This window comes from Setaria italica, chromosome V (genome assembly GCF_000263155.2).
Source record: "Setaria italica strain Yugu1 chromosome V, Setaria_italica_v2.0, whole genome shotgun sequence".
NCBI lineage: Eukaryota > Viridiplantae > Streptophyta > Magnoliopsida > Poales > Poaceae > Setaria > Setaria italica.
Genome location: NC_028454.1, coordinates 33,319,112 through 33,335,917, shown reverse-complemented (window position 1 = coordinate 33,335,917; position 16,806 = coordinate 33,319,112). Strand labels below are relative to the sequence as shown.

The 16,806-nt window shown below is 41.5% G+C and overlaps 1 protein-coding gene and 1 long non-coding RNA gene across 6 annotated transcripts; both read right to left on the bottom strand.

Moving 5' to 3' along the window:
- Positions 1-5,323: 5,323 nt before the first annotated feature.
- On the bottom strand, positions 5,324-6,289 carry LOC101783791. Its single transcript, XR_215263.4, has 4 exons — positions 6,178-6,289; positions 5,969-6,091; positions 5,764-5,871; positions 5,324-5,657 (listed from the first exon to the last, which is right to left on the bottom strand). It is a non-coding gene; the product is annotated as an uncharacterized LOC101783791 (long non-coding RNA).
- A 1,970-nt stretch (positions 6,290-8,259) lies between these two features.
- Positions 8,260-16,226, bottom strand: LOC101782713 (dynamin-related protein 5A). Of its 5 annotated transcripts, none has more exons than XR_215262.4 (17): positions 15,767-16,226; positions 15,493-15,556; positions 15,286-15,390; positions 14,769-14,870; positions 14,230-14,280; positions 14,078-14,139; positions 13,690-13,780; positions 13,196-13,260; positions 12,638-12,832; positions 12,428-12,547; positions 12,024-12,094; positions 11,105-11,330; positions 10,540-10,590; positions 9,672-9,900; positions 9,339-9,464; positions 8,852-9,081; positions 8,260-8,631 (listed from the first exon to the last, which is right to left on the bottom strand). XR_215262.4 is itself a non-coding variant. In XM_004969493.4 (16 exons), the coding sequence occupies exons 1-15, from the start codon at positions 16,016-16,018 to the stop codon at positions 9,370-9,372; spliced, it is 1,779 nt and encodes a 592-aa protein (XP_004969550.1). In that variant the 5' UTR covers positions 16,019-16,226; the 3' UTR covers positions 8,685-9,081; positions 9,339-9,369. The 5 variants fall into 5 exon arrangements, 2 of the variants coding, with proteins under 2 accessions (XP_004969550.1, XP_004969549.1); XR_215261.4 differs by having other exon boundaries at positions 8,264-8,631; positions 9,339-9,478; positions 15,767-16,223; XR_215260.4 differs by lacking the exon at positions 8,260-8,631 and adding an exon at positions 8,726-8,806 and having other exon boundaries at positions 9,339-9,478; positions 15,767-16,223.
- Positions 16,227-16,806: the final 580 nt, after the last annotated feature.

Genomic DNA, 16,806 nt, shown 5'->3' with positions numbered 1-16,806 from the left:
ACGCGAGGGTCAAGCAACTCGGGGGTCTCGTACCCCTCTCCAGGCTCCTCCGCCATACCTGCAACATGAAAAATATTATTACATGACGAATGAAATATACACGGCTGACAAGGAGACAAAATAATATAATTAGATAGATTTGAAATACAATTTAGAACACATATGATTTATTATAAATACAACATAATTGAAATATTACAGGATATAGAATAATTAATTTTTCTTAATATTACAACTTAGCTTTCAGTCCACAAGCTAAGAATTATAGGAGTCTCTCCACATAGTCCAAACATGATGAATTACATTACATATGACTAAGTTGACGAAATGTAGTAGTTCATAAATATACAACACACATTACTAGTGGTGCATACATTAATCACACAAGCCTGTCATTGTTCCTACGTACACGACGACCCCGACCATGTGCTGGAGCATTTGGAGCGCCTGTTGATGGTCCAGCTTGGTTACTTCTGCCTCCATATGTCATTGCAGGGCACTGCTTGTACATGTGACCTGTTTCATGGCACTTCGAGCAAAGGCGCACTTCAGGACCAGCTTCAGATTGATACATGTTGTTCTGGATGCGTCTATTCTTGTGTTGCCCAACCCATTGAAACATTTCAGGATCAGGGTCAGGAATGTAACGCGTGGAATTCTTAGGATTATTTATGAAGTTTCCTAGTATACGGAATCCATAAACCTCGTTCCTCCAAGTGGCCCACATAGTTTCCTTGAGGAAGTAATGTGCTATGAACCTATGAGGTTGAAGTCTCCCTACCTCAAGGCATGCAACAATTACATGGGTGCAAGGCCTGTAAAGCAGTCTTGGCTTCTGGCATGAGCTAACACATCCTTGATTGCTAATGATGCACTCCTATGTGTGTTTCTCACGCCTCGCTCCCAATCGACCTTTGTCCCTACAAAGTACATCATATAGGTGTTCAACGGCACCCACTTCAGTAACACGATGCTTACGATCTTTTTTATCACCTTGTCTATGTACTCTGTCATCTTGTATCCATAAATTTTTTGATTATCGGCCATTGGCTTATTGGTCACTGCGTACCGATCCCTGAAACATTTAATAGTGCGATATAAGAAGAATTCCAAGATACAACAAGGGGCAGTCCCCTAACACCACGCAGGACCCAATTATACACCTCAGCTAGGTTTGTAGTCATTATACCGTACCTAGCACCTCTCTTGTCATACAGTAATGCCCATTTTTCCTTTGGTTCATGCTCAATACACTATAAGAATGTCTTAATGGACCTACCCCGGCTTCGCCTGACATTTGGACCATCCAGTGCCACGTCCTCCAGAGAAACAGGGTGGTCCGCCTCACTGTTTACGGGCCTCTTACCTAGCTCTTCAGATTGTTTCTTTGTAAGCTCATCAAGTTTCTTCCGAAGTAGATTGAATTTCCTCTCCTGATTCTGGTACATAGCCATTTAAACAGTTTCATAAGGGTCTTATTTTTGAATTGGCTATGAAAGTTTGCCCCCATATGCCTCATGCAACACCTACTCTTCAAGTCCGACCACTGCGTTGACCTACAACGTTCCACATTGACATTCTGTAGGTCTTCGATTGCTTGTAAAATACCTTTGTGCCGATCATGAATGATACAAACGTCCTCCACGTCCTTCACAATCATCTGATTAACCCTCTCTAGGAACCAATACCAACTATCTCTAGACTCTTTCTCCACAAAGGCGATCGCTAGCGGCAACACCTAGTCGTTACCGTTGGACCCAATATCTGTCAAGATTGTGCATTTATACCTACCAGTCAAAAACGTGCCATCGATGCAAATGACTGGGCGGCATTGCTGAAAAGCCTCAATGCAAGGACCCAAGGCCAAGAATGACCGCTGTAGACCCTGTTTGCCTGGATTCTGAGCACAGGGATAGGCTTTCAGGTCATAGTAGCTTCCTGGACTCCTCAGGCATATGGTGTGCAATAGAGCAGGGAGGTTATCATACGATGCTTCGTATGTACCTCACTTCATCTCTAACACCTTCTGCTTGGCTCGGTAAGCCTTGTACTAGCTAATTTTGTACTTGAATTTCTCATCTATGGCACAAATAATTGATTTGGGCTCATAGCCAGGATTCTCGACTCTCTGAGGATACATGTATTGAGCAATAAAATTAGCAGTGAGGTTGCGGTGTTGTGCTTCCAATTCATCGAGCACGCATTCATGCTCCACCACTCTAGTCACCTCCCAGTAATCCTTCCACTTGCCCTTGTATACGTGTATCCTAAACGGGCAATTGCTTTTGACACAACACACATCATATATTGTCGAGTTGCTCTTCACCACCCTAAACTGTCATTGCAAAGATAAAGTCGACCATCGCTTTATAGATGCATTCACCTCATCCCCACTAGGGTACAAAGCACCGACACAAACCTCATTTTCCCTATACTCCCAAGGGACATTTTCCCCTTCATTGACTGCTAGGTTCGAATGGTCATAACTTGACCAGTTCTGCACGACAGGATTAGCATCATCCTCATCCGACGAGTCATCATCCATGGCACGAAGGTGCTCTTCTCCTTCCCTCTCTACCTGCTCAACTAACCCAGGGATGTGTTCCTCCTCATCAGCCTCGCCATTTGGCTCACGGGGTGCCTCTTCATCCTCTGCATCTCCTTCTTCTACCCCATGTTCAGTATCTTCTTCAATTTGCCCATCGGTAATCTCCAGATCTTCCTCGCCTCTAACTTCCCCACCACCAACTTCTTCTTACAATTGACTGCTAGACCCAATCTTCTGCAACACTTCAACAAACAATATCAGACGTAAACCGTGCTTAGTAGCAGCATTTGCATAGACCCTCCAATTATGGGTTCTTTCAAGCGGCATCAACTCCCAAAAAATTATGTCAGATCGAAATCTCACTACAGCCCTAACAGACAGCTCAACTTCATCTCTATCAGGATTGAAAGCCTTAAATGGCTAGTTGCATATTGATGCCCAAGTCCTCTCTCTTGCTCTTGGTACTTATTTGCAGAACTACTTAAATTCAGACAAATCTACCCTTTCTGAACCATATCTAACCTCCCCCGAACCATAGAACACTTGAAAAAATAAAGTTTCCAACATGCCTGTCAATATACATGACATGAACAGATATTATTACTAAATGTTATTAATTTTAACTAACTCCAACAACACATACATTTAAAAAACTATATAAAATTATAACTCATGCATTGCCAATAATATTAATTTTAGCGTTGTCATTACTAAATACTCCCTCCATTCGCGAATACATGTCGTTTTAGACATGTTAGCAGAAACTAAGGATAGTGGGTTTTTACAATTTTGCCCTCATCTTATCCATTCGCAGATTGCAAATCTGTCTCATCCCGTGCCACTACTCCGCTCTACCTGATCCGCTAGCGCACGCCGTTCCTCCCGATGGCACCGCCACTACGCTTCACCTGATGGCCCCGCCGTCCCGATGGCCCTATCGTGCTTCGCCGTCCCAGGCTCCTCCACCGCCCACAACTGAGGTCCCCTGCAGCAAGACATGGGAGATCACCACTGGCCACAACATGCTCAAGAGCAGTGAATGATATTGATTTAAATTTGAAACCAAATGAATATGCTCCAGAGAATGGTTCTGATACAGGGGCTATTCTACAACATCGAGTTGTAGTGCCTGATGAGAAACGAAGAGCAATATTCGAATCTTTGATAGCAAAGGCTAGGAACGGAAATTTAAAGGGTCATGAGACGAGTGAAGTTTCAGAGAATTCTCAGTACCTCTTCGAACAATCCAGCATATCTGGAAAAAGGGAAAAACCTGCCTAGATAAAGGTATGCTAGTTGATGTTTCAAGTGGAAAGTCCAGGTGTGGTCGCAAGAAGATTGAGGTGGATGTGTCAACACTCCGCGATCTTCCTTTGTCAAGTCGTACAACAATACATGATGTGGCTCAGCACTTTGGTATCAGTAAAAGCAAATTGCACGCAATGAAACGTGAAGGCATTATAAAGCGTGTCTCAAACAACATCAAACCCTACTTAACTGACAAAAACAAGAAGGACAGGCTGAAGTGGTGTCTATCTATGCTTGACCCAAGCAGTGTACCACATGATCCCATGTTCCAAGGGCTATTTGATTATGTGTTCATTGATGAAAAGTGGTACTACATTACAAGAAAAGCAGAGAGATATTATACAATTATAGGTGAAGAACAACCGGTTCGAACTTGCAAGAGCAAGAATTACATTCCTAGGATCATGTTTTTGACTGTCGTTGCTCGACCAAGATTTGATTCTTATGGCAATTGCACGTTTGATGGAAAGATTGGTTGCTTCCCATTCGCGACATATGAACCAGCCAAGCGGTCAAGTGCAAATCGGCCTGTAGGAACAATAGAGATGAAGCCTATCGACTCGGTAAAAAAGGAAGTCATTAGAGATTTCATGATCGAAAAGGTCTTACCAGCTATTCGTGCTAAGTGGCCGCCTGAACATGCCAACAAGCCAGTATTCATACAGCAAGACAATGCTAGACCCCATCTTGCTCCTAATGACACAATATTTTGTGAGGCTGCTAAGCAACATGGGTTCGACATGAGACTTGTCTGTCAGCCAGCAAATTCACCTGATTTAAATGTCTTGGATTTAGGCTTCTTTAACTCTATTCAGTCAATCCAATACAAAACAACATCCAAAACAACAGAAGAGCTTGTAGCCATTGTGGATCAGGTGAGAGCTCTGAACCTGTTTGCTTTCCTTTGCAATTGTGTGTGCAACAACTTATTATGAAAAGAAAATGTTCTAAAACATATCAATATTATGGATTAGGCTTTTGAACGTTATTCGGTGCTCCAAGCAAATAGAATTTTCTTGACTCTCCATGGATGTATGAAGGAAGTTATGAAACTTGGTGGCAGAAATGGATATGATGTTCCTCACATCACGAAAGGGATGCTCAAAAGGCAAGGGTGTCTCCCTTTGCAACTGAATTGCAAGATGCTATGGCACAGATCAATGAATAAAGAGCAAAAAACTGTGTGTAATTTATGATGTAATTTATTCTTGATCGGTCTTTTAAACTACATTGTGGTCAGTTTTGCATGATGGATGAAAGAATTGCTGCCAAGTTGACAGCCTGTGATAAATGTGGTCAGTTGAATTATTCTTAATGTTGGCTGTGATGAATGTGATCAGTTGAATTATTCTTGATTCTTCCTCTCGTGGATGAATGTGATCAGTTGAATTATTCTTGATTCTTCTCCTGGATGAACGTGAATTACTCCAGTTAAGAAACTTTAGCTTATTTAATGAGGCCCACATGACAGCTCCAGTTTCCTTATAGTTTTGATAGAATGGAACAAAAGAGGGTACAAACTTTACAGAACCACAAACTGAACACCAAGGAAGGAGTACAATATGTTGCAGTACAAATTGTTGCAGTACATACATCTGCTGAAATGCAGTACATACACCAAGGAAGGAGTACATCTGTCAGTTATGCTCAGATCCAAAAAAAGCTCTTATTGCATCTTGTCGGTTGGCTCTGATCTTGCCCAAATGAAACTGAAACCCATCAAGGGATGCTGATTGAAAATGAAACTGAAATCACATACTATAACCAGGATCACGCCATCCGACAGTTCGTGCTGGTGAACCTGCAGTAAGAAGTTATGCAACGAAATGCAGACATCCTATATTCGTCAGTCGTCACTGCATTCAAGCAATCATTTGTAAATTTGAAATGTCAATTGACAGACGTACCAAACATGCAATTTCTTCCAAATGTGAAAGTTTCAGCAGGTGAAAGCATTTGATGTCCGCCTTTGGATTTTCAAACGTCACTTTGTTTGAGACAGCAATCAGCTTCGGCTATAACAGTGCAAAACAGTTCATCAGAAAATACCATCCGAACTTTTTATTGTCAGTACATTGCACGCAAAAATTTGAGTAGTCATGCTTAACTTACAGCTGAGAGGCCTCCAGAGAAGAGCGCAAAGGCGAAGTCCGCTCTCTGGTTGATTAGCTGCAGCCTCAAGGACCCCTTCCCACTCTTGTTGTAGGCATCATTCGTGAAGTTCGTATACTGGAACTGCAGGTCGCCAAAAATTCAGTACCTGATCCATGTCATGTAATGCAATAAGATGTAAGAACAAAAAAAGCTCTGATCTTCCTAACCTGCAGCGCCTCTTGTCGGTTGGCTGTGTTGGGAGTTGAAGGACGCCCTGTGAACCAAAGTAAAATGGGGATGCCGTTGCTTGACAGCAAGGAAGGAAGGGGCAGCGGCTACTCCTGAATTTGCCCACTTGGTGAGCAGATGTGCAATCTAACGAGCCCACAAGGTAGTGGGCATAACAGCAGTTGGAAGCCAGGAACACCTCACCTGCTGAGACAGAGAAACAGAATCGTTAGGCAGCAATCCGTTCCTATCCCCAGGTCTCCGGCTGCAGGGCGTGTTGCGTTCCAGGATGCGCTTCCTCGCAGCTCCGCCGCCACCGGTCGCTCAAGGCGGCTGCTGGCCTCCCGGCCGCCGGAACCAGCATCCCGCGGCCGCAGCAGCGACTGGACGGTCGCCGCCGTCTGCGGGCGTCCCCTGCCAGCGCCGCCGGTCCTCCTCAACTGTCCTCAATAGTGAGCGATCGATCCCTTCACCCTCCCCGCCAATCGTATGGATGGTGATTCACATATTCAGTTTGGTAACAACAATCTAAACTGAGAACGAGTTCGATTCCGCCGCGCAGCGAAGCGTGGTGCTGGACATCGAGGGTACGACGAGCCCCATCTCATTCACATCGAGGGCATAGGAGGAGGGAGGTGGAGTCGGCAGCGCTGCGCACGAGGCAGAGATGGCGAGGAAGCTGCGGAGGGCAAAACTGGAAAGCAGAGTGGTGCTTGAACTACGACGTCATGTAAAAAGGAACGTTTTCATCTGAACTACGACGTCAGATCGGAGGGCCCTAATCACACCTATATAAAATTATACACAACATTAACAGGCATTATTACTTATTAAATTGAACTAATCCCAAACACCATAACTATATAAATTATAACTCGTGCATTGCCAATAATATTAATCTTAAATTTATCTCAATTAATCAACAAACTAATTTTACTATTATCAAAATAACTAAGGGGATGTTTGGAAAGAGGTGCTAAACTTTAGCACCCCACTTTTAGCACACTTTTAGCACTTGAACTTCCAAACAGGGGTGCTAAAAGGTGAGTGCTAAAGTTTAGCACCCTTGTTTTCTTTAGCACACATAAGGGGTGCTAAAAGGTGCTAATGGGTGCTAAAAGTGGTCCCCAAGCCAACTTTTTCCCTAGTTGCCCCCTCTCTCTCCTCTCCACTTTTCACCAAGCCAGTCATAAATGAGGTCAATGTAGTCATTTCTCACCCAAGGTGCTAAACTTTAGCACTGTATCCAAACAACCTCAAATGCTAAACTTTAGCACTCTATTTCAGGGTGCTAAACTTTAGCACTGTGCTAAAGTTTAGCACAAAGTTCCCAAACAGGGCCTAAGCTAAATCCCCTATACCGACAAACTAGTATTTGTCTATATCTCATATGTACACCTAGATTTGATATATATTTAACACTACACTATTTATATATCATATCGACTACTACATCTACTAACTACGAGTTAAGATAAATTGCGAGATTTCAAATAATACCTCAAGCGAAGCGAAGATCTCGCAGAGTTTCACTTCTATCTCCACCCTCCTCCCCTCCTCTCCTCTCCTATCCTATCCTCCCGATTCCTCTCCTCCCTCGCTTCCTTTGTCTCCTCCAGAATGAACGAACACGCCCCGACCCCGGTTGTTCCTCAGCTTTTAAAGGGCGGGGAGCCTACCGCCGACTGATCCGGCGCGATCTTCCCGCTCCCGCCGTTTGAATCGGCGGAAGCCAGTTACTGCCACTTCATCCGGCGGTAACCGGCTACCGCCATTTCATCCTACGGTAACTCCGTGGGCCCCACAACCGCTAAGATTCCACGTGCCGCCGTTTCAGACAGCGGTAAGCAGTTTCCCTCACCTATTTGCTAACGTGGATGTTGACATGGCGCCCTTGCCCAGATACCGCCGACTAAAATGATGGTAGCCGTTTCATCCGGCAGCATACGTCCAGTTCTGCTAATTTTTTGCTCAGGTATTTATTTTTGCAAAATCGTAAAAAGTATAAAAATAAAAAAATTCCTCACTTGCCAAGTACTCGGGGAAACACTGCGTGCGAATTGAGACCCTTTAAAACACGTTCCAAAGTAAAGGGGTCCTATGCAAAAACTATTTGGAGCATCTTCCAGATATTATCACCAGGTCAACATTGCATGGCAATTAACAATAACACTACTCCATTAAGACTTACGACGCAATACCCGATCCAAAATTACAACACAATCATTCTTTCTCCGGATTACCAGCTGCTGGAACAAAGCATTACGTAGTACAGATCCAAACTTGACTCTTGCGTTGCGACTGCTGTCGCACGCTAGTAATAGAAAAAAAAATTAAACAAGCTAATATATTTAGTAGATGAATTATTTTAACCATCAGGTTGCAAAATGCCTGTGAAACGCGACCTAGCGTTGGATTAGTTTGCCAGCGCGCTCTCATCGGTCTTTTCAGATCTGCAATTAAAAATTGAATTGTTGCTCAATTAGATATTGTCGAAAGAAATATGTACCACCAAACAAAATATTAGCAACTGCGAAGACAAATATGTAGCATCACAGATAATGCATCATGGCATCAAAGGACTTATCATTATGAACCACCATAAACTACCTAAACACCATGAACTACCTAAACACCTAGCTGATGTCTATGCTCCTGAACACCATGAACTACCTAAACAGATGAGCCCAATGCAGAGGAAAATGAGAGAGCCATAGCAGATGGTTCCCCCAAGAATAAAAATAGCTGAGAAACACGGAATCTGGCCAAGGAGACTATTTGGCCCATGCAACTGCATCGATTTCTGCCTGGGCGCTCCGATATAGCTCCAATCTCTGGGCAAGCTTTGCTCTGCGCTCCATGACCTCAGGGTCCTCATCAAGAAGCTTAGAAAGCTGTTTGGTCTGCACAGCGAATGGAAGTGAGGTTAACAATGACTGTAGTAATATTATCAAACACTAGACGTGGCACTTGTATTCAGTCATGAACTCACGATGATAGTGCATATGACAATAACTGTTTAGAGAATAATAAATGTATGGGTGAATTGGTGAACCGTGAACACAGACAAGCTACATGGCAGTTCAGCTTCAACGACTAAATACTCACTATGCTCATGTGGAGAAAAGTTAGCATAATGCAAGGTGCCAAAATTACTCACCTCTCTTGCTCCCAACTCTGTAAAGAAATGATCAAGCAGTGAGCGCTTTGCTTCGCGGACTTGGCAATACACGATCGATTTGGGGATAGAATTCCTCAGGGTTGAGCAAACCATGTTGACATATGCCTGTACATTAGTACCTGTAAGATGACAAGAACAATTGCATGCTATGTTATAACTAATCGTGCAATTAAGTTATTTTTAAGTACACTACATTTATTGGTTCACAGAACTTCTTAAATACTCCCTCCGTTCTCTTTTATTTGACGCTGGTGTCAGAACTTGCGACAGTAACAGTAGTGGAAAGTGCTTAAATAACTTTGAAGTCCTTACCAATTCGTCTGAGATACAAATCATTGTATCTATCAAAGATGGATTGTGTTGGACTTCCTCCCTTCTCAACATCCTGAGGAAGCTTCCTAAAGAAGTCTACAGTTAAATAGCTGCACTCCATATCAACAAGCATCAATGTATTTTTCTTGCTCTCATCCCGCATTCTGTCCAATGCTTTAAAAGCTGCACTACCTACTTCCACACGAAGAGTTGGAAACTGCTTCAACTCCTGCACAAAGTCCAACAACTTCAATTCTAAGTGAACTCGACCTTCAGGATATTCTTATTGAGCATAACATTTCTACACCACTTTTATGGCTATATTCTGCTAAGGTACATTCTTGAGTGACACATAAATGAATGTTCCTGCATATAGAGTTATAGATAGATGCAATCCTGAATTTCTGATAGATACTCCATATCAACTTTTCTGTAATATGTAGAAATTATAACTGAAATCAAATCAGAACAGCAGTTCACCCACTCTCCTATCATGAATCCAACTCTCTCCAGTCCAAATTGTAGGTCGTTTTATCTTTGTCCTAAGTCAAACTTGTCTAACATTGACCAAGTTCATAGAAAAAAAATTATTACCTTCTACAATATCAAATAAACACCCTGATAAGATATGTTTCATGATCTATCTAGTGAAACTAGTTTGATGTTGTCGATATTTGTGCATTTTTCTATAAACTTGGTCAAAGTTAGAGAAGTTTGACTTAGACCAAAGCTAAAACAACTTACAATTTGAAAGGGAGTACCTTAGTATATACACTCACCAGAGGTGTAAAACCATGTACAACCAGATTATAAAATCATGTTTGTGCTGCAAATACAGTTCAGTAGATTAAGAAAGAAGAAAACATACACGTGTCTCCTTGATAGCCCTGTGAACTAGCTCCTTGAGTATTGCATGGACCTGCCAAATGCCAATGTGGAAAGGTGTCATGTTCTGGAACTGAAGGAAACAGGTGTGCCTTACAAAAGACCAAAACTATTTCGGTTGGGCTGATTTATAATATAAATAAAATGATGGATCAGAAGCGATTATCATATCCTAAGTTAAATAAAAGATGGTGAATAAAGACAGTACAATGATTTGAGAAAGAATGAAAGTTTTGCCTCCCACTATCCCAAACTCGTGAAAGTCATGGAAAATACTTTCTTGTATAGAAACGAAAAATCCGTGATGCAATAATTAACACTAGCTGTGAAACACTGACCAATGTGGAGTGGAGCCAAACATAAATGACATAAGTCATATTTTAAAGAATGTGAATATTCTCAGTGATAGGAATGAAAAAAAATCCCAAATCTAATTTAATTTTAGCAGCACAACATTATTAGAAATAATTAGATAACTGCAAAAAATGATGCAGAAAAATTACTAAAATGTGAGTTATGGAGCATATAAACAAATGTGCTTGGCATACCGCGTCAACAGCTGCCTCAGCTGGACCTTTGATACTAACTAGACATGACTCTATAAGACGCCGGTATCCTTGCTCCGGAGCTATTAAGTGTGGTTGATATCCATCGGCTTGTGTTATAAGCTTCTTTACATTTTCCATTGCAAGGTGTTTTTCAAATTGCAACCGTTTAAGAGCCACTGGAAATTGGTTGTCAAAAACATAGTAGATCTTCTCACCACCAGAACGCCTGCCAAAAATAAGAGTAACATAAATAAAAAATAGAAGTATGAAGACAATCTTGCAGAAGAGCAAGCTGAAGTTGTATTATAAAGGAGATAATAGAAGTTTCTTTTTCATTGGATATCTCAATGGAAGTTTATGTGAAAAATAGTTTGTATGATGATACCAGAATAAGTAGCTGAGAAACAGCACACATGCACATACATTTTCAGCATTCAGTTAAAGAAAATATCGGTTTAGCATCACTAATTTGGCAGGTAAATATTTATTCTTTGAAATGTGCATTTAACTAACAGTTCTTACCACAGTTTCTGCATGCCAGGTATAATCTAATGCATAATACAATAATGTCATATTAGTTAGGTGATAAGTTCCAATTTGTGCGAGCTTGGAAACAAAATATTGTTATTCAGGCACACAAGGGTATCTCAAGTACAAGTTTATTGTGATGTCTTAAACATTAGGAGGCATCGTTGCTATAGCGGTTTCACAGCTCAGACCCTACACTATATATCGAACTCCCATTACAGCTAAAAATGTTATTCATTGCAATAGCAAAAACTTTCTAGCAACGAAAGACTCTTTCCCCATAAACTAGCTTGCCTCTAAACTATTGAAAACAAAAAACTTCTCTTCAAAATTTTTGAAGTAGTACTCGATGCAATGTTCCAAAAGACATAATGAACAGAAAGCTACATACGCTCCGTCCAGATGCTCCTTGTAGATACTGTCAAACATGCGACATATTTCCATAATAGTGTACAGCTTTCCCTGAATAACAGGAAGAAGTGCAATTAATACACTTATGGGCAAATTGAAAGACTGGCTGCAGGTAAATTGCATGCATGTAATAGTAGTTAGTGAGAGCATGTCTTATGCTAGAAGCATAAAACAAGAAAACCATAAGCGTGTTACAGAATGATGCATACAGTCTGAAAGGACATGACAAATGCATATAAGGTAAGTGTAGCTGGCACAAAGAAATAGGTAATATCATAGTAAGTCTTACCATGTACCCACTGCATGGGGGAAACTTTGGGGCTAGAGAAGATTCAAAAGATAGAAATAATCTATTCTTAGACTGATAACATGCAGAAGTCTTACCCCAGCATCTGCAGCAATGGGTTTTCCAAGACGACAAAGTTCAGTTTCTAGCTCTGCGGTGGCCTTGGTTATTAGAGACTGGATCCCTGGAATTCTTGATTTAATCACAGATTCCAGATGCTGCAGGATGATGATTAGTAAATAGTCATGAGGTCATCAAGACAAATAATAAAATAGGATTGTGCACACAATGTAAATTATACGACATACCTTTGAAAGCATCTTTGCTAAGTGCTCTGATCCCATTCTGTGAGCAAGGTGTTTGTATTCTGGTATACTTGCAAAATATTCACGCTCTCTAATCCTAGCAGCAATCATGTCCACGTTCTTGTTTATATCTTGCTGGGAACGATTGACAACACCAATCCATGGATATTGTAGTCGATAGGACCTTCCTTCTAGTATCTAAAGAACAGAACTCAATTAGAATCAGGACACAGCTGTTATAAGATAAACTAAAGTTAAGAGGCTTGCTGCCTTGCAACCAGTGCACAGAAGGAGAGTATATGCATAGACCTAAGAGAAAGGTGCTAAAGCTAAATTGGCAATGCAGCTAAGCAAGTGAGCACTGCTGCTGGAACCAGAGAGGCACAGCATGACTTTCTCACAAGAGGAAATTCACAGATGATTAGGAGCTTTGACTAGTAGGTCAACGGAATATCATTTTTGTTAGCTTCAAACTTTTTGGGACAAAATCAAAGAACAGTCAAACAACCTAAGAGAATTGTCAACTTGTATGAAACATTCTGAGTAATTAATATAACTTACATCAACTGCATCTGTGCCCTTGTCCATTAGGTCAATTTTTGTAAGCACGCCAAAGGTCCTTTCACCTGAATTCAACAACATTAGCATTCGACAGAAGTTCAGATGATTTTTTACCTGAGACTATTTTGGTCTATCAAGTTTATTCATAAAATAGACATAACATGAATTTGTTTACCATATCAATTTTATGGGGGTGTTTGGATCCCATGGGCTAAACTTTAGCCCTCTTATTTGCATGCCAAATAGAAGGACTAAACATGGGCTAATTGCTAATCTAATTGCACAGATAAAGGCTAAATGATGTTTAGAGCCTATTAGCCCTAATTAGCCTTTGATTAGCCCATGTTTAGCCCATCAACACATATAAGGGCTAAACTTTAGCCCTCCTGTTTTAGCCAAGCCAAACACCCCCATAAAATTGAAATCACATTACCTTGTACTCTAAAACCACACTACTCATCACATTCTCCATTAAGTTTGTAATAGTATTGTACCTTTTGGGTCAACTTCCCGTGAAATCTTTATTGCATCAGAAGTTGCAAGATCCTGATTGGCTGGAGAAATTGCAAGAATGATGCAATTGGGCTACAAAAAATAAACAGATCCATTGTTATACATAGGATTTATGACAGGTACATACATACAAAAGACAGTTCAAGCATTGCTTTTACAAAGAGAAAAGAGCATATAAGATCACAAAATTAGTCAAGATTGCATGTGAACTGGTGTAGGCCAAAATATAGAGGGAAAACTGGATTAATATACTGAACCTACTTCTCAGTCTGTGCATAGTTACCGGTCACTACTTAGTTCAGTTGAAAGTAGAAACTATGCTCATCAATAATAACGAAAAGGAATGCGTGTGGGTTATTATAAAAGTACCTTTTCTATGAACGAGCGAACCATGTTTTCAATGTCATGCACAATACTATCAGGTTGTCCCTCTATTATCAAAACATGCAATTGCAAGTTAGTAAAACTACTGCAACAGGAATAATAAAGGAGACAATATTTCAACATCAAGAATAACTTACCAACAGCTACCTTAGTAAGCCCAGGGAGATCAATAAGAGTAAGGTTAACAACTGCAATGGGTAAAGTTATTTAGAAGAGAATCGGAAGTAAATTAGGCAAAATCTCATCAACATAACAAAAATATAAACAATTGGGTTATGGGATTCTACAACCATCAGAGATCCCACACCTAGGTCAGTTACAGAAAAATGGATGAAAGCCAGCCTCTGTTCAGGATTTTCCTCGCTTATGGTTTTCCGTATATAAATTTTAGAGGCACACTGGGTGTATGAAATCATAGACTGAGCCGGTTGAATAGTCTCAGGGATGGGGATGCTGGAAATTCTGTCATTCTGATAGTTTTTAGTGGGAACTAGAGCCATATACACAATCAAGGATGCTCCAGTAGCTAACTTGAAAAGTTCAAGCTTAGATTAAAACAACTACAACCCAAACCCCACAAGGCCACAACACCGAAGCTGAATAGTAGGGACGTGGTAAAGCAATAACAGCAAACAGTATGAACTGAGCCAACATATTGCCAGGATTTTATTCATACCATTTGGGGAATATATGCTCAAATAAATGGGCACAGTTGATATTTGCTTTGTGCGGCCAGTCGCTCGGTCAGTTTCATCTGCAATCTCCTTCCTCACTAGGGCTGTAAAAGTGAGTCTATCAGTTTTGACCTTCAAAAAAGTTATTACTGTTACCACTAATCATGCATGCATAGCTACGGCAGACTTTTAGACATCCCTAATCAGACAATTAAGCCACTAAAAAATTGCACTTCTCTCGTGAAATATGCAATTCAATTCACATTTAAGGAAACGAGTACAACCATCAAAGCAGTGCAGCAATATAAGTGATCAAATGTAACCCTGTGTCATTAGCTCTCAAGTTGAGGAACACAATATAATACCACAAAGTGCCATGAGCTTCAATTTGCACTTATAGACGTTATCCTACAATGTTGCTCAGCATTGCAGTTGCATTATTTTCGAATTGTGTAATTGAGTTCAGATGCTCAAACACACCAAAGCAGCAATTGACTAGTAATTGAGTGAAGGATTTACCAAAATCTGTAAATCTTTTCTTCTTAAGGTGCATGAACTCTGCATATTCTCCGGGCCCATCAATCCTGTTGAGTTGCAGAACCAGCGGGCGCCTTGTAACAATTCCTGCAGAATTCCATGAACCCATAAGCAGCATCACAAAATTGGACAAAAGGGCTTATGGTGCTAAAGCTTTTCCAGAAGATCGAAACCGTGAATCCACAGTACCTGAACCCCGAGGTAGGAAATCCTTCCCAACGACACTCTCCAACACCGAGGATTTACCCGAACTCTGTCACGCGTAACGGCAAACGATGGAAATTGGCATGTCAAAACCCACATTGGTAACTAATCATTCCAAAATTTTGAAATCAGACTAAGCGACCATCACAAAACTAGGGTTCCAAACCACACTCATAGCCAAAACCCAAGCATCGCATCCAAAAACAGAGAACCAAAAAGGGAAGAAAAAAACAAATGCGAGATCGCGGGCCAGTCACACCTGACCGCCGACGACGGCGATGGTCGGTAGCGAGTCCCATAGGGTGGGGAGCGCGCTCTCCTCTCCGTGGTCGCCGAGGGCGGTGCACGCGCGCTGCAGCTTGTTGACGAGCGAGATGAGGTTCTCCATGGCCGCCGCGCCGGCAAACCCTAGGCGGCCGGGGCCCTGGGCGCGGTCGTCGTCGATTGAGGAGACGCCAATGACTCGCGAGGATGCGGGCCGTGCGCGACGGGGTTTAATTCGTTCGATCATGCGACACTGCACACCAGCATTGGTGCCAGCCGAGGAGGAGCTGTTTGGTTTTTGTGCGCTCCGGCGGTTTCGCTTGTGAGGGTGCTTCGACTCGAAGTCTTGACCAGGTGCCACACTGCCACGTGTCGAGATGTGATCGTCCGCGTTCCTTGCGGCGTATTTTCGGAAGCCCCTCAAATTTCGAAAAAAGAATATCGGTGTAGAACTCTGGGATGATAGTTTCTCTCGGTACTGAACCGAACGTGCAACTCTGCAAGTGATTATATTGAAACACATTGATAAAGGGATGACGCATCCATACGCCGATTCTCTCGACATGTGCCAGAAAAAATTTCTTATAATAATCCCCAAAACAAGAGCATTTGTTATTTTCTTGGCGCGTGGTTCCGGAGCACAAACGTATATGAATAAAAGGTCGTTCCTTTGTGGCACACGAGCATTCATTCTGTGCCAGTGGTTTAGGTGCTTCGGCACGAAGTTTTGAACATGCACCGTGTGTCGAGATGTGGACATCCTGGTGGTTTCCAGACGGCCACATGTGCAATAAAGCATTTAATTGACCAGTTAAAATAATATTTCCAGTGCACCATTTCATTTTTGTTGTCTTTATTGGCAACATGAGTGTTTTGTGTTGTAGAATGTATCTAGGTACTTATCATTATGATGAACCTCTTTGTTCTCGCTTCATTATTTCTTTACAAACTTATCAAAACAGCTGATATGGCACTCTATTTTTATGAAATGAAATTGCCTTAGAGTTACTTGAGCATATTTATGAGAAAAAACAT